Genomic DNA, 18171 nt, shown 5'->3' with positions numbered 1-18171 from the left:
CAAGAATTGCTAAAGATGGAGCCTGCTAGTTCAGGGACCTATTTCAAAGGTTTTAGTGGTAGAACAATGGTTAAGGCTACACGTACCAGGGGCAGTGATACAGGTGGTAGCTTTCATGGGCTCAGTGGGATTAACAGTGGGAGTAGTTTCATGCAAGGATCTGTTTCTTCTTATACTACAAGAAATCGGAGGTTGAGGAGAAAAAAGTCATACAGGATATTACCAGAATCTGCAATTTGGAGGCTCCGAGGCTTCACTTTCAGGTTCAGATTGAGACGACGTTTGAGGATTATGATATGTGGTACAAAGTCCTAATACCATTTCCAAACTCTTATCTGATTAAATTCATGATTTCTAACTTATTATTTTTTGGATAGTAAACAAACTATATTATCTTTAGATCAAATTCCTTCACCGTGTAAGAGATTTTCGCTCTATAAGGAAGACTAGGTAGAAATACTTACAAAATCGCAGTAGTAGTGACAGAAACATGCAATAACAGTTTAAGAATTATCCCCAAATCAGTTCAAAAGCCTTACTCAGGCTTCCTTGTTGAACTCTCGAAACATTCATTCTTTTCTGCTATTCAATAATTACTCCTCTACCTACTGAGTGTAGTAGTATTGTTGGTGCCTTATAATTTGTTACTATAATACGGCGTCATTAAGGTCTGTAATCCTCTGCTCATACAGAATGCTAGCTTGTAACTAAGTGCATCCTTCCCTATTTGAAAGGCACCATTGATCTAGCATTATCTATGATGCCCTCTTTTTTTGGACTCTTTATCTTTTTAAATTTTTAAGCAGACAAGATTAGCTTTTCGGATGATCTTTGTCCGTGACAAAGTTTAAAAGAAGCTTTTTGTGAAAATTTACTTCCTTATTTGATCAACTGGCTGACATTCTCATCAAGGGTCTTTCTTCTCTTAAGTTCGTGGATCTACGTTCCAAACTCAACTGCTTCTCTAACAGCCATGTTACTTCCTATTCTCTGAGCTGTACGTTATGAAATATATATCATGAAAACATGTTCCACTCCGTTCATGAGTGTGACTACTTGTCTTATACAAGGGATTTAGTGGTACAACAATGGTAAAGCCTGCATGTACTGGGGCAGATGAGAAAGATGGTAGCTTTCATGGGCTCAGTAGGATTAACAGTGGGAGTAATTTCATGGAGAAACCACTTCTGGCATGATCTTAACATGGAAAAAGGATCTGTTTCCTCTAATAGGAGTACAAGAGAAGGAGCTTGAGGAGAACCAAAGTCATAGGACATTACCAGAACATTACCAGAATCTACAATACGGAGGATTATGACCTGTGCTACAAAGTTTTGATACCATTTCCAAACTGGATCTAATTAGAATTATGATTTCTAATCAGTTAGGTTTATCGGATTTTTCTTATTTTTCGGATTCCAAACAACTTTTATTTTGGACAAACTGTATCTTCTTTACATAAAGTATAATCCTTCACCATGTAAGAGATTTTGATGTTATAAAGGAAGAATAGGTAGAAATACTTAAAAGAACAGTGGCAGAAACTTATATAATTACAGTAAGGAATTATCCTCATATCAATTCGAAAACCTTACTCAAGCTTCCTTGTTGAATCCTAGAATTATATCTTTTCTGCTATTCAATTTTAAGATGAACTTACTCAAGTATTGTAAATATTTTCACACAGAACACAATGATCTGATAATAACCTGCCAATGATGCTTCCTTCTTGAATTCTCAAATGGCGGCTTTGCCTATTCCAGAGGTGAATTCCATAAGTCTCTCCACTTAACTGTAGCAGTTTTGAAGATATCCATCTCGACATGGCACGATCAACTGGTTTATGGAAAAAACCAGGAATCCTGTTCCAATCAACTGGATAGAACGACATGGATGGCAAGACTGTGAAGTTATAGCCTGGTCTTCTTTTCCCTGCCCTCTCAACCACCCTTGAAACCAGGTAAGGTCCATTATGTCCCCATCTGTTTCCATCAAAAGTGAGGGAGAATTCTTTGATGAATTCGTATAAGAGAGGGTGATTTTTGTCAAAGATCAGAACTGCATTGTTTAACCTAGACCATTTACCAGTTTCTGCATCCATACTCTGTGCTCCAATTGAGTTTCTCAGACCTGAAAGCTTCTTAAGAACTATGAAATCTATATCCAAGTAGACACCACCGTATTTATATAGAACCGCAAGCCTAAGGAGATTGGATAAGTTCTGGGCAAGAGGAATCTCACCAGGGTCCTTGTTTCCCTTCTTCATCTGACGAAACCAAGCTTCAGCAGGTGTGTTCTTGAGAAGAAACAACAGGTCTGGTTTCACTGCTGCCACTCTAAACCCACGATCTCGTAGAGGTTTTAGAATTCTATTTCCATGTATTGAATCCAAGCTACCAGAGAGAATCATCAAGCATCCTTGAGGGTGGGCTTTGAAGACAGTTTCCAAGACCAAAATTTCTCTTCGTCCGAAAGATGTTGCTGGAGATATCCACGTCATGAACAACTGTACCTCACAGGTGTTATCAAAGAACTTGCGTGCTCGCTCTGCAAATTGTCTAGTCAACTTGGTTGACTTGAATACGTCGAAAGCTTGAAGCTTTCCTTTGAACCAAACGATCCTTTCTTTCTCTGAAAGATTGATTGGAGGAATTAGAGATTCTCTAGTGATATTATATGCTTCAGTACTTCTCTCTTCTTCGATCACTGAATAAGAAAACGTCGGTAAGGAAGCCAAGAAAACACCATTTTTATGGGTTACCTTGTTTTCTTTGTATAGAGATTGGAGAAGAAAATTGCAGAAAACACTAGAGGTGAGCAGTAAAAGAAAGAGTGTAGTGGCCAATGATATAGTGGAGAAAAGAGACGTTTTGGTGTTGCCAAGTAATCGTATATTAATCATGGCTTTCAGTAGGATTGCAGAGGAAGAAGAAGAAAGAAAGAACAGAAGAAAAAAAATGTGGGGGTTGGATGTTGCCCGCTTGACTTTGTTGGCCAAGAAAATTTTGAAGGTGATTTTCGTGGCAGAAGATTGACTCGGTAACCTTGACAGGTAGCCGTCAGTGACGTGTGCAGGTTGCAGAGAAGATTAGAAGAAAGAGATGGACATGTTGTTATTCTTACAGGGAGCTTTCATGGCCTGATCATGGAAGTTAAGGAGTAGGTGACAGAGAGTTAATCATATGGGAAGATTCCATCTTTTTTGTTCTTTCTCTAAGCCGATAAGCCTTATCGGCCTGGAAGCTTGCACTGTCACAGCTCCCACCATAAACAGGGTCCCCGGATCAATCAGCACGATTTTTTCATTTTTGGGTTGGTTCCTCAACATCGATTATTCCCTCAAATCCCTTACCAAGTTGCATAAATGGAGACTATTATTTTTCACAAAATAGATAGAGAAGGAATAAGCCTTAGTATGGTAAGTTCTGGTGATCTTGATTTCTTTCTATGTTCTCTCTGATCTCTATTTCCTTTTTTGCAATTGTTACGAGTGTCACTTTTTTTGGCAACATGTATAGTCTATTACTCAAGGGGTCTCTTCTTGGGGTATAATTTATCTGGTAATTAATTATTCAATAGTCAAAATAATTAAATTAGAACTGAATCTAATAAATTCCTAAAATTTTACATAATTTTGTCAATAGTTTTTTGTTGACCCTTAATTTTAGGAATTTATTAGATTCAATTTCTTAACTGTCACATGCCACAATTCTAAATAAGAATTATAAAGAATTATAAGGGGTGAGAATTGTAGATGATGTAAATCCCTCTCCTTGTGATTTGGAATTCATGATTTTCGAGGTGGGGCCTCTACTCTTTGTATAATGTAGAAGTAGAGTTCGATCGAGATTTCGATCTCAATCGTCCATTCCTCAAAAGTGAGATAATACACTTTCTAGAAATGGACAGTCGAGATTGAAATCTTTGTAAAGATTTGAATTTCAGCCGTTCGCTGCAAGTGTTGCACATTAGTTGCGCAGCACCCAAATTTTTTTTTTCAATTCTATTCATATTTGTTTTTCTTTATGGTAAAAATTTATCCTGATATTCATTTTTTTCCGCCTTATCAATTTATCTTGAATTTTAAAAAATTGTTCACAAGCACAATTAAATGTTTGTGTCCCCTTGCTATTATCATTAAAAATGAGAAAATATATTGACACTTATGTATGTGTGAAAATTGAAATCTTAGCTTCTTTTTGTATGCTACTTTCTACCATTTTGGTTAAGTTTGACCGATTCTTTCCAATCAAACCAATTTAAATATATAAAAGAATATTACAAGCCACCTTATATAGTCCATACCTAACTACCTTACTCGAAATCTTACCATTCAAAGTTTTAATAAAAAATCAAATATTCCATCTAGATGGATGCTACTGTGCATATTCCCATTAGTTCTCACACTGGAGTGATTTTATTCCCTTTAATAAATTATGAAATACCTTTTTTTTTTTTTTTTTTTTCCAATTTTGATATGATTTTTCAAATAGGGAACTCTTCAATTAAAATGATTCTGTTGTGTTTGGCTGGTTATTTATGCATGTTCTCTCTAATCTTTATTAGCTTTTAAAAGGAATTAATGCAATAATAGTTAATAGGAACAATAATTGATTTCGTTGCCCTGACACATTAGTTGGCCCCTTAATTTTAATATCTTGAACCAAGCAAGTTCAGCCAAAAAATACATATTTTTTTCTATTGAAGTATGGTCATGATGCATTAGTTTTGGATAAAAGGCTCTTCTTCAGCCAAATATGTCCCTCCCCCATGTGTCATAAAGGAGGAGAGAGTGGTCCATGTGCTTATCTTTTCTTTTGCAGTCAAGCAAAACTATGTTAGAAGGCTCCCTCATAAGGGTTGATGTGGAAGAGACTGAAGTAGCAGATTGAGATTATCCAGTTCTATCTTTACGGAGGAATTTTTTGTTTTTTGGTAATTAAAAGAGGAGATGCAGTAGCGGCGACCTAACGCCCCTCCGCTACGCAATGTTCAGACTTTTTATCGAGTGCAACTCATGCAAGCATTAACCCTGTGCACTACTAGCGCAAGCATTGGCCCCATTAACGGAGCCCCACCGGAGGCCTAGTATAGTCCATAGAAGCCGGTAACACTCATGCCCAGGCCAAAGAGCACACAATTGTCCAATGCAAGAAATAGAGGAGCAGAGGGGATTCGAACCTGGGACATGAGGTATACCAAACCACTTGGGAGTGAGCTTGTCAACGCAGAGTTGTTCTAGTGGTGAAACCAACACCCCTTATTGAAGAGGTCATGTGCAATGTTGTGCATAACAAAAAGATGTGCACAACTGAGGATTTTGGGTAAAACTGCTCTTACAGCCAGATTTTCCGGTACCTATTAACTTGATGAATGTAGTTGCAGTCTTGCAGATATCCGTCGGCTTGCTTGTGCTCCCATCTCCTGCATTTTCTCTTTTGTTCCAAGGAATGCTAACTATGTAGCTCATTTCTTGGCCCAGGAAGCCCTGACGCTTGAGACGGCGTTAGATTAACCGATTTCTACTATTTGGTTGAAGGAGCCTGTTCCTCGTCCAGCTTCTTTGTCTCCTTAATCGAGTTTTATACCAAAAAACAAAAACCTGAGGATTTTGGGGTTAAAAGGATCTCTTTTGCTTGTAATTAGATAGCAAGAAAGATCTTAAAAGACATTTTATGTAAATATGAACCATTTGAGTTTTTTTTTTTTTTTTTATTTATTGCATCTTGATTGGACTGCAAATACTTTAGCAGATATCTTAGCTATAGGGGCTACATTAATCTAAATCCATCTATAAGAATCAAACTATCCTAAACTGCATATCGAAATCAGTTCCAAAAATGATTTTAATGGGATTTACACAATTCCGTTCTAAAAACGGTATTGTTACTATTAAATTTTAAACTAGAGAAAAGAAATTCTTTTAAGCGAGTCATCAATAATTAAACTTCTTTAATTGAAAAATATTTTAAATTTAAATAAGTTGACTAAAGTAATTAAAGAATGAAGATTAGACTAACATATGATAATACACTAAAACTGGTTACCAAAAAAAAAAAAAAAAAAAAGATAATACACTAAAACTCCATTAAAGAGAAAACATCAAATAATTTAAGTCAATTTAGCTATTGACTTAATTTTGGTTAGAAGTGACGATTCTAACTTCGAAACCAGATCTTTATCCAGCTCCCCTCCCCTTTGCTTAGCTCTTCTGGCGGAGGATATTAGGGAGTTAGGCTCATCTTTCCTCTCGTGCTCATTTTGTTTTGTTCCAAGAGCGATAAACGCAGTTGCGGATGCTGTTGCAAGGAGAGCCCTGTCGATCCCGTGTAGACGGTTTGGCCTATTTCCGTTCCTTGGCTTCAGGAGTTATGCTCTCCAGTTGGCTAGGCTGTTTAGCGGGTTGTTTTTTCTTTCGGTTAATGAAAATTTCTTACCAAAAAAAAAAAAAGAAACCAGTTCTTTATAAGAATCCGATTAAAATTGCAATTGATTAATCCAAATCCAATAAATTTGATTAAATTTGCAATTGGTTATTTTTTTAAAGTAAATCAGTATATAAAAATTGATGAATCGATTCTTTTATTTAATTATTTTTTGAATCTATAGCTGGGTGTGAATATTACATACGACCATCAAGCCAAACATTTCAGGAGGTCAGCTCGGAATTTCGGTTGAAATTTCGATCTCAACCGTCGGACGGTCGAAATTTCGGCTTGATGGTCATGCGCATTTAAGACGCATGACCCAAGTCACACCACCATAAGTATCATTGAACTCGTTCCTCTTCAGTCTTCGAGGTACGATTAATTATCTTATTGTATTTTATTTAGTTACTTTTTTTTTTTTTTTGTTAATTTTCATTTTTGGATTTTAACTATAAAAAGCTCAAAAAACAAATAAAATCCATTTGGATCTGAATCGGAAGGGTAGATCTAATATTTGACCACAACTTTTGATCTTCACTATTTGCAGTTCAATGTTGCACAATAATTACGTAGCAGGCAAATGCTGGGAAAGAGAGATGGAGCTTCAGTGCTGCACAATTAATGCATAACACTGAGCAGATGGAATGGATGGTCAAAACTGAAACCTCGATCACCCAATTTGTTTTTTTTTTTAATCTTTTCAATCATACCTATCTGGAATGAAAAATATATATACAAAATGAGTGATTGAAATTTCGACCTCAATTATTCAGGAAGATCGTAGCCATACGTAGCACTGAACTTACAAACCGTTTTGACAGGCACATCCAAGTTGAATGAGAAAGCCGGAGAGCCATGGAGACTCTCCACGCGCCGCTCACCTCTCGTACTCACCACCTGCAGAGTTCTACCAAAAATTACAGCCAAAATTCGCAGCAACAACACCTACATTCCCTAATCGATGGATGTTATGACATGAAACAACTGAAGCGAATTCATGCTTACCTACTTCGTGTTGGCCACCTCTTTTTCGACCCTTACTCGGCGAGTAAACTTGTCACACAGTGTTCCTTTTCTCCCTTCTCGAGTCTCGATTACGCTCGAAAGGTATTCGAGCAAATTCCCCAACCAAATGTCTTCACCTGGAACACTCTCATTCGTGCATATGCTTCCAGTCCCACACCCAATTATAGCCTCCTAATCTTCTCAAAAATGCTTCATCAGTGTATCGATCCACCCAACAAATACACTTACCCCTTTGCAATCAAGGCAGCATCAGAGGTCTTGGCTTCGCAGGAGGGAAGAGTGGTTCATGGGATGGTCATTAAAGCCTCTTTGGCTTCTGATATTTTCATCATGAATTCTCTCATTCATTTTTATGCTGCATGCGGACATTTGGATGAGGCTCTTAAGGTGTTCCTGAAAATTCCTAAAAGAGATGTCGTTTCTTGGAATTCTATGATTACTGCATATGCACAAGCAGATTATCCTGAGAAAGCTTTAGAGCTATTTCGGAGGATGGAGCTGCATAACATAAAGCCTAATGATGTGACCATGGTGGGCGTTCTTTCTGCTTGTGCCAAGAATTTGGACTTGGAGTTTGGGAGATGGGTTCAATCTTACATTGAGAGGAATGAAATTGATATGGACTTGATTTTGAGTAATGCCATGCTAGACATGTATACTAAATGCCGAAGCCTTGAAGAATCTAAAAGACTTTTTGATAAGATGCCTGAGAAAGATTCCGTCTCATGGACCACAATGATTGATGGGTACGCAAAATCAGGGGATTTTGATGCTGCCCGTAATGTTTTTGACATTATGCCTTACCGAGATATTGCTGCATGGAATGCGCTGATCTCTGCTTATGAACAGAATGGCCATCCAAAGGAGGCGTTATCTCTCTTCCATGAACTGCAGGTCGCTGCGACTGTGAAACCAGACCCACTAACCCTTGTTAGTGTGCTGTCTGCTTGTTCTCAGTTGGGCGCAATGGACCTTGGTGGTTGGATACATATTTACATAAAGAAGCAGAGGATGAAGTTGAATTGCCATCTTACGACCTCTCTCATTGACATGTACTCCAAGTGTGGGGATGTAGATAAAGCTCTTGAGGTGTTTCTATCTGTGGAACAGAAAGATGTATATGTGTGGAGTGCGATGATTGCAGGATTGGCAATGCATGGGCGTGGTAGGGCTGCCCTTGAACTCTTCTTTCAGATGCAAGAGGCCAAGGTTAAGCCCAATGCCGTGACTTTTACTAATCTTCTCTGTGCTTGTAGCCATGCTGGATTAGTTGAGGAAGGTAAACTTTGTTTCAGTCAAATGCTGACATTGTATGGAGTTGCACCTGTGGCCAACCATTATGCATGCATGGTTGATATCCTCGGTCGTGCTGGTCTCTTCAAAGAAGCTGTTGAATTGATTGAAAACATGCCAATACCCCCAGGTGCTTCTGTTTGGGGGGCATTGCTTGGTACTTGTAGGATTCACGGAAATGTAGAGTTAGCAGAAAAGGCCTGTAACCACCTCCTCGAGTTGGAGCCTAGGAATCATGGAGCTTATGTGCTTTTGTCAAATATATATGCCAAGCTAGGAAAGTGGGATGCTGTCTCAAGGTTGAGGGCACTTATGAGAAATTCTGGGATCAAGAAAGAGCCTGGTTGTAGCTCCATAGAAGTTAATGGCAGGGTACATGAATTTTTGGTGGGGGATAACTCTCATCCCCTATCTAAGAAGATCTATTCTAAGTTGGATGAAATTGTTTCAAGATTGAAATCAATAGGTTATGTGCCAAATAAAGATCATCTTCTTCAGAATGTTGAAGAAGAGGTTGTGAAGGAGCATGCGCTATATCTTCATAGTGAGAAGTTAGCAATAGCCTGTGGACTTATTACTACAGACCACCCTATACCAATTCGGATTGTCAAGAATCTTCGCATTTGTGGGGATTGCCACTCAGTTGCTAAGCTCATTTCTCAGCTTTATAATAGAGAGATACTACTAAGGGATCGATATCGATTCCACCACTTCAAGGGGGGTCACTGTTCCTGTATGGACTATTGGTGAAGCAGTACTATTGGCCTGGAAACTGAGCTTCATCTAATACTCTTACAGAAGTTGACAAAACCTCGTGATCCGTTATGCAGGGATACCAGAAGCATGCAGCAGCAGCTCAAAGTGAATAAAGGACAACCCCGACTGATTTCACGAGTTTAAAGTCGGGGTATAGTTGGAGTGAAGATGTGATCTGTTGTATTAAGCTCTAACAAAGAGTTTGGTTTTAGACATAGATACAGACATACAGTTCCGAGCAGAGCAATCAATTGGACTTGACTTAATTAATTTGGTTCATCTATTTAGGCTGGTTTGTCCTTACTGATAGAGTGGTAATGAGCCAACTAGGAGATGTTGTTGTATGTTCACATGTTGTTACATGTAAATAAAGCACAAATAATTCAGATATTTGTGCAGTTGAAACTATCAAACCCATCATACAATCCACCCAAATAGCAAAGCTTGATGATGCAAAGACTATAGTATTGCTGAAGCAGCATGGTACAGTTCAACTACTGTCTCTAGGAATTATCATGATCAAACTATTTAAGTGAGATGAATTTTTTGAGGGAGAGTCTCGCATTTAGGACTTAAGAGCACATCAGTGCATGCGCCATGAGATACCATCCCTGACAGTTAGAACTTAGAACCTCTTCTTCTTCCTCTGTTTTTTCTTTCTCAGAGAAGCAGATAAGAATGTACGAAGGGTGCAAGTCTAGCTAAGTATTGCCAAAATTGCTTCAGTCATACGCATTTAATACACATGACGGTCAAGCAAGATTTCGGTCAGTCGGATCTCAATCCGATGGATCCAAGTGCTTGAAGCAAGGTCCAAGTACTGCAGTGTGTGACGCATGTGAACAGAGCATGCAAAGCCTGTGAGCTCCATAATCCATGGTGAACTAGGACTAGGATTGAAGCTAGCTGGAAAACCGGGAGAATGAGGAAGGCGTGTTGATGAGTAAACAATCCCCCAAGGTTCACCTTTGTTTATCGCGGATTCCTCTCGTTTGTATAGGTCTTTTGACCTAAACTCTTTCATTTAATATAATCGTATTCTTTTTGTTTTAGCCAAAAAAAAAAAATCCCCCTGGGGCCTGGCCATTTGAAATCGAAAATCGAAAATCGAAAATCGGATCGGAATTGAATTGATTTGGTTCAGAATCAGCTGACACCTATCCCGATTTCCACATCTCCTAATTGGTTACTTCCGGAATTGCAATTGGATCCAAATCGGCCGGTTCTTACTAATTTCCTTTATAATCCATCTTCAGTCCCCCTAATTCCGATTCCTGGTCTAATTCGAGTTGAAATCGTCTTCCACCCACTTCGCTCCCGATTCTGATTTTGAAAAGGCCTGTTCCGTCCTCGACAACTTCTTGAAAGGTTCCGTGAGAGGTCCTTTTACTGAAGTAAACCAGGAAAGAGGATCAGAAAACATTTAAAAACCGAAGCTTTCACCAATTCATGCACCAAAATTCGCTGATCCCCATGGAAATGGAAGTTTCAGATCTCCATATGCTTTTCGTTCCATTTTTAGCACCGGGGCACATGCTCCCCATGGTGAATATGGCAAGATTGGTTGCTGCTCGCGGCGTCAATGCCACCATCATCACCACTCCATCCAACTCCCTCTTTTGCAGTAGAGTGATCGACGAAGACACCCATTCCGGCCACAAAATCCGACTTCACATCCTCCGGTTCCCCTCCTCAGATGTTGGGCTGCCTCAGGGAGTCGAGAATTTCTACTCCGTCAGTTCCCTTGAGATGGCACAGAAGCTCTATCTGGCAATCTCGATGCTTCAACAACCAATCGAACAACTGGTCCGAGAGCTTCGCCCTCAATGCATTGTCTCGGACATGTTCTTCCCTTGGACTTCTAAACTTGCAGCTGAGCTTGGAATTCCAAGGCTCTTCTTTGACGGTATGGGTTTCTTCTCTCGCTGCGTCGCTGAGAGCCTCAGACTTTTTACGCCCCATCAGAAGGTTCAGTCGGATACTGAACCCTTCTTGGTGCCGGGTCTTCCTGATCGTATTGCCTTAACGAGGTTGCAGCTACAAGATTTCCTCAAGGATCCAAACAGTGAGGCGGCCCAGTTAATGAATCAAGTCAGAGAATCGGAGTTGCAGAGCTATGGCGTCGTGGTTAATAGCTTCTACGAATTGGAGCCCAATTACGTCAAGCATTACAAGAAAGTCCTGGGTAGGAAGGTGTGGCATGTGGGCCCAGTGGCTCTCGTCAACAGGAAGACCATAACCGAGAAGGTCGTGATAGAGGATGAGCGTTGCTCGTCATCCATGTTCGATGATTATCTTAGATGGCTTGATTCCATGGAGCCCAAATCGGTTATCTACGTCTGTTTTGGGTCTTCCCCTCGCTTTCCTGTAGCTCAATTGGATGAAATTGAACTGGGTCTCGAAGCATCAGGGCATCCCTTCATCTGGGTTCTGAAAGGAAACGAGAACCAAGCGCCAATGGCTGCAGAAGGGGTCAAAAAGACGACGACGGGTCTGATAATAAAGGGGTGGGCGCCCCAGGGATTGATATTGAACCATCGAGCCATCGGAGGGTTCCTCACTCACTGTGGGTGGAACTCAATAATGGAAGGTGTGAGCGCGGGGGTGCCCATGATCACCTGGCCAGTCACCTCTGAGCAGTTCTACAACGAGAAACTGGTGACACAGGTGCTGAGGGTAGGAATAGCAATGGGTGCCAAAATGTGGACTCCATTCGACTCAGGTGGCAAAATGACGGAGGAGTTGGTGAAGGAGGAGGAGATAAAGAAAGCAGTGACTAAGTTGATGGTGAGAGGCGATGGAGTAGAAGGGGAAGAAACAGAGCAGATGAGGAAAAGAGCATGGGAGATGAGTTTTAAGGCCAAAGGGGCTATAGAGGAAGGTGGGTCATCTCACTCTGACTTGAACCTCCTGATCAACGACGTTCTGAAAATCGTTAAGACACCAGAAGCATTAAGCCAGGAACCAGAACCGAGCCACTGCCTACACGTGCACGTTTCCTGACTCACAATAGTAAGGCAACAACCAAGCAAATCAGATACTTTATTTCCATACATCATGGTCTCGTCCAAGTATTGCAGACATATGTATTACTGCAAAATCAACTAGTTGTCGCTTTTTATTCACTTGTGAAAAGATCTCATTCAATATACAGATATCGTCAATCATTACCATTACCATACAAAAAAGAAACTGTAAGAGAGACTATTACCATGAAAAGGAACACGGTAAGGGAGGACTATAACCAGAAAAAAAACATGGCAAAGGAAACAAACAGATTTTATGTCTGAAGAACGTCATACAGCAACCAACGGGAAAGAAAATCAGCAACCATGATGTTAATGAAGGATGAAACCAATATTTACAGAACACTACTTGACTATACGGTTGTGTTTGTAAATCTAGTTGAATGCCATTGTTGTCAATTGAAGTGTAGGAGGTTCTTTCACAACTGACTGACGATAGCTACTCAAAACCCAAACTTGACAGAAACTTGAGCAGTGCTTGGCGACCCCATTGAATGTCACTCTGCAAGATATCGCTACCATCTTCTTCATCATCTTCATTCTCAGCTGACCGCACACATGACTGCTCTTGCTCTTTTGTTGTTTGAGATTTTTCTGCACCATCGACATGCAAATCTACCTCCTGGTTACTCATCATCATCACACTTTTATCTTCCTGACATGTATCCTCATCAGGTTCTTGCTTCTGTGGTAACTGGTTTTTATAACTATCCTGCAACTTTACCTCCTCATTACTCATCATCATCAGACTTCTATCTTCCTGACATGTATCCTCATCAGGTTCTTGCTTCTGTGGCAACTGGTTTTTATAACCAATATGCAACTCTGCCTCCTCCCAGTTACTTATCATCATCACACTTTCATTTCCCTGACATGTATCTTCATGAGGTTCTTGCTTCTGAGGTAACTGGTTTTCAACAATTATGTGATTCATGAAACAAAGACAAAAGGATGTCAATGCAGTGCATACTTAATGGACAGAATACTGAAATATCATGCTGATTGAACTTTATAGGATTAATGTAACAGGTATCAATTCTGTTAAGTTGGAAGCCCAGCCAGATCTTTTATTGAGCACTATAAGAAGCTCCCTTTCCCTCTTATAGTGTCTTGTCACTTTCTAAAATTCCTTTGATTTAAAAAAATAAAATATATTAAAAAAGAAGAAGAAGAAGATGACAATTTCTAAAATTCCTTTGATTTAAAAAAATAAAATAAATTAAAGAAGAAGAAGAAGAAATTCCTTTGATTTAAAAAAAATAAATTAAATTAAAAAAGAAGAAGAAGAAAGGGGTTTCTAATTTCAGTACTTGTAAAGCGAGGGGAACTTATGAATTCCAAATCCAGGCTCCCGTGTTATTCAATGGAAAGAGAAAATAAGCTGCAGGTTTCCACACGCCCCCAATCCCCTCAGGCCCCAAATCTCTTAGTAAACAGCTCCAAATTAAACAAATTAAATTATATTATCACAGTTCACAACAATACAATATTTTACACGGTAGCATATGAATTCAAACCATCAGGGTCACAAGAAAAAAAGGTGACTAAATCCTAGCTAAGCACAACAAGAAAAGAAAGAAAAGCACAACATTCACAGACATACCTCAATTGCCCTGTTGTCATCAGCTTCACCAGATTGTACAGGGGCACTGATATTGTTGACTTTCTCAACTTTCTGTGGAAATATATCTTGAGTAATAATTGTTGGTGATGAAATCAAGCCAGGCACAAGAACAGCTCCTCCTTCATGGATACCCTGGTCCTCATCTTTCAAAATTTTAACTGGCCCATTGGTTTGAGGTATGCTCTGGCCAATAATGAGTGCCTTCTCTGCACCTGAAATGATTTCTTGTTGTGAAGGATTAACTTCCTCTGCAGTTTGCAATTCCTTCTCAGAATCAACCATGCACTCCATCAGACTAGTATTATCTACAGTAACTACAGAATCTTCTTTTTGATTAGTATATTCCGAAGCAATCAGTTCACTGCTTCCACCAACCAAAAGATTCTCATCTTTCGGACAAGAAATGTTCTCTGCAACAATCAATCCCTCATTAACATTATCCACCAGATTCTCATCTTTCAGACAAGAAATGTTCTCTGCAACAATCAATCCCCCATTGACATTATCCACCAGATTCTCATCTTTCAGACAAGAAATGTTCTCTGCAACAATCAATTCCTCATTGACATTATCCACCAGATTCTCATCTTTCGGACAAGAAATGTTCTCTGCAACAATCAATCCCTCATTGACATTATCCACCACTTCAACATTAGGATAAGGCAAGTCTGGTCCCGTGATTGGGTACATTGTTGGCTCCTCTGTTACCATTCGGAAATCAGCATTTTCCCAATCTTCTGAAACAATGATGGTGTTATTTGTTTCCCAAGCCTCCAAAAGCCGGTCCACACCTGGTTGCCACACAAAGTCTCCAGTGGTTCTTTCAAGAATAAACTTGAAATGTACAGCTTTTCCAACAGGTAGATCCTATTCATCATAGATCCCACAAATCAGAGCAAAGCAGTTAATCCAAATTTATATCTCCATAAGTAACTTCTTACCAGCTCAACTGCCCAGACATGTCCATCCGACCAGTCCAGTGGTATAGCATCTAAAGGATCCCACAAACCAAAGATAGGATCATCACCAACAAGGAGGAACTTCTGACCAAACAGACACTCCTTCCGTAATTGAAATTTTACATGAACCATCTTCGACTCACCTGAAATTGAAATGATAAATTAATAATATAGACAAATGCAAATGATATTGATTCAAAATCAATAAAGTTACACTAGCAAAAAGGGAAAGGAAACATAAGAGAAGACCTACTTGGTTGAGGCTGCTCATCTGCACTTGCCCCGCTTGCCTACAGAGATGATCACCAGATAAGCATTACTTTGTTGTGGTTAGGCTCCAAAACGAAGAACATAGACACTCAACTGTGTGACATTGCTTCCTTAAACAAATAAAATATATTAAATAAAAAAAAAAAAAAGAACAAAAACAAAACCTATTTTTAATAAGTGTCTCCAATATCCACTGGCAGTGACTGGGAAAAAATTATGTTAACCAATTTAGCAATCAATTGGGTCACCATATAGCCAAAGATTTTCAAGAACGCATTCATTATTGTACATGAAGGTCTCATTCTTCATGAATCGATTCTCTTCCACTATAGGCAGTAATATAATCGAACTTTCATTCACCTCCTAGTCTAAGCTAACGTACACATTACGGATTATGTAATAGACAGAAAAATCACAATGATACTCAAAAGAAAAAGCAACTAAAAGGTGGTCTCAGACTACAGAAACAAATATAATGCAAGAAAGGACTAACAATAACAAAAGAAACTTGTGAACTAAGTAATGAATTCAGTATACAAGAAAGTGACAGATCAAAAAACAAAAGAAAATTAGGCTTATCACAATCGTAAACGAAACCTCCAAAGAATGACAATAAATAGAGAAGAATTCAAGAAATACTAAAATCAAGATCAGAGAATGCTCCTCCCGAAGGTAAAGAACAAAGGAAAGATCTAGGATATAGTGATTAGGGCAGAAAACCTAAAATTCTGGAGTGACAGTAGAAACTGACTACACGAGCTAAAACATCCCCTATAGTGCCAAAAGACAAAGAAAGTAGGAAAGAAAACAGAAACAAAGATATGGACGAACCAGCTTGTATTCTAATCAAGATTTGGATTGGAAGAAACAAAAGGGTAAAGGAGTGGGGAAGATAGCTGCGGAGTCGGGATAACCAACAAAATGGTCATCATGAATGGGGAAAATAAGAAATCAGGAATTCCTACTTTATAATATCCTGAAAATGAAAGAATCGAAGTGCCAGAAGTAAAAGAAACGAATAAAAAGATCGAGAGAAATTTATTACACACAAAGAACTCCAAAAGAGCATAAGATAAAGAGGAAAAACGAAAATCTTAAGTTATACCTGTGCATCCGATGAGAAACATGAAGATGTAAGAGACTCAACTGCCTTAATTTGGAGAGGAAACGAAAGTAAGCAATCAAGATTAACGAGTTTCTGAGCTCGAAAGAAACGAATTTGCGCAACATCGTTTGAAAGAGTTCTTGCAGATAAGTATGCTCTGCCAGTGTAGTTTCCTTCAAAGATCTTTGGCGAAGGGCTAGTGAGAGCCTTCATCGCCCAATGCAGCAGCTACGCTTTTCCTTCGAGAGATCGAGAGAGAACTCGCGAGAGTGTGAAACTCTGGGAGTGGAGAGAACGAGGAAGACGGAGACAAGACAGCAATTGTTTCTGTAAATCGAGTAGCCACAGATGCGATGACAGATGGCTTATATAGGAAATCGGAGAAAGGTGCCCCGGAGTTAAACTAAAATAACTGATTCGATTTCTTGTCGATGGGAGAAACTCTGACACGTGGCAATTTCCCGTGACACAAGATAGAAGGCGACGGTCAGATAAGTATATAAACTGAAAGCTGCAAGGGAGATAGACAGCTGTGCCTTGATATTAGAGGTCTGAATTTATTAAAAGAAATTATATTGGTTATTATTTATTTTTTTAATATTATTTTTTGCGTTTATCTTTTATATATTATTATGAATAACATGAAAATTCTTCTACCCGAAAAAACATAAAATGGGCAAGACCATAGCCCATAAGCCTGGTGGCCCTGGTCTACGACTGTGTGGCAAATGTGGTCCCGCATGAGTCCAAGGTCAACGGAAGCTTAAGGGCATAACAAAGACATTATGATTGATTTATAATGTGAATAAAAGACTAAAGATTTCTCCAATTAATAAACATCATCAAAAAGTTGCTTAGTTGCTAACAATACCTAATATAAAACTACTCAAAAACATAATCAAAATGACTATCCTTCTTTTCCTATATTTAGAGAATGAGAGACTTGCCCATGTAAAATATATTCTTACTTGTATGAGATTGCGAACAACTAATGGACAAGGAGCTGAAGACAACCCAAACCCACTCCAAGTATTATCTTGATACTAAATTTGATTTGCAATCTAATGTTTTCACTTTCCAAAATCATTAATCAAACTTAAAAGATAGACAACAGACTTGGGAGAGCCTCAAGTTTTTATTCACTCTATTTTTAACAAATAATGGTCCATTTCTTTATAAATGTATGACATGCTTTCTTTTTTATTTTTTTATTTTTTTTGTAATCAACACTTTATCCAAAAGAATAGCGGTTACACAAGCGAAGCTCTTGTGACAACAAATCTAATTTTTTGGTAACCAATATTTTATTCAAAAGAGCGGTTACACATGCCAAGCTCCTAGGACAACAAATCTAGGAGCCAGAGAGAGCTTAGAGGCCAAATACACCTGGAGCCAGAAGACAGACCACCACGGGCCAAAGCATTAACAACCAAGTTGAAGGAGCGTAAAATTCAAGAGAAGGAAACACGGAGAGAGGGGGGGCACACGAAAATACAATTTCATCAACAAAGGGGGAGATAGTAAGAATATAAGATCCTCCCTTTTGCAGCTCTGAAATAGCTACCAAACAATCCGCTTCCAACACAACTTATTTAAAACCCGCATGAATAGCAAAGAGAAAACCCTCTTTTAAAGTTTCTAGTTCTTCCAAAGTAGAGCTCATCCTCCCAAAATCAGAAATTGC

The 18171-nt window shown here is 38.9% G+C and overlaps 4 protein-coding genes across 4 annotated transcripts; 2 read left to right on the top strand and 2 right to left on the bottom strand.

The window, feature by feature from the left end:
* Positions 1 to 901: 901 nt before the first annotated feature.
* LOC149027713 (uncharacterized) lies at positions 902 to 3134 on the bottom strand. The gene has a single exon (XM_089147278.1). It carries the CDS (start codon positions 2900 to 2902, stop codon positions 1661 to 1663), a length of 1242 nt encoding a protein of 413 aa, XP_089003404.1. The 5' UTR covers positions 2903 to 3134; the 3' UTR covers positions 902 to 1660.
* Positions 3135 to 7093: 3959 nt separating this feature from the next.
* Positions 7094 to 9913, top strand: OTP81 (Tetratricopeptide repeat (TPR)-like superfamily protein). The gene has a single exon (XM_089165188.1). The coding sequence runs from the start codon at positions 7284 to 7286 to the stop codon at positions 9495 to 9497; it is 2214 nt and encodes a 737-aa protein (XP_089021314.1). The 5' UTR covers positions 7094 to 7283; the 3' UTR covers positions 9498 to 9913.
* Positions 9914 to 10976: 1063 nt separating this feature from the next.
* Positions 10977 to 12506, top strand: LOC149027711 (scopoletin glucosyltransferase-like). The gene has a single exon (XM_089142588.1). The coding sequence runs from the start codon at positions 10977 to 10979 to the stop codon at positions 12504 to 12506; it is 1530 nt and encodes a 509-aa protein (XP_088998714.1).
* On the bottom strand, positions 12457 to 16850 carry LOC149027710 (uncharacterized). Its single transcript, XM_089165178.1, has 5 exons — positions 16488 to 16850; positions 15366 to 15402; positions 15095 to 15255; positions 14133 to 15020; positions 12457 to 13436 (listed from the first exon to the last, which is right to left on the bottom strand). Exons 1-5 carry the CDS (start codon positions 16698 to 16700, stop codon positions 12969 to 12971), a joined length of 1767 nt encoding a protein of 588 aa, XP_089021304.1. The 5' UTR covers positions 16701 to 16850; the 3' UTR covers positions 12457 to 12968.
* Between the last annotated feature and the right edge of the window lie 1321 nt (positions 16851 to 18171).

Source organism: Hakea prostrata, chromosome 1 (genome assembly GCF_041222555.1).
Source record: "Hakea prostrata isolate BN-2017 chromosome 1, UWA_Hpros_2, whole genome shotgun sequence".
NCBI lineage: Eukaryota > Viridiplantae > Streptophyta > Magnoliopsida > Proteales > Proteaceae > Hakea > Hakea prostrata.
The sequence above is the reverse complement of the archived record's forward strand: the minus strand, read 5'-3'. Positions and strand labels throughout refer to the sequence as shown.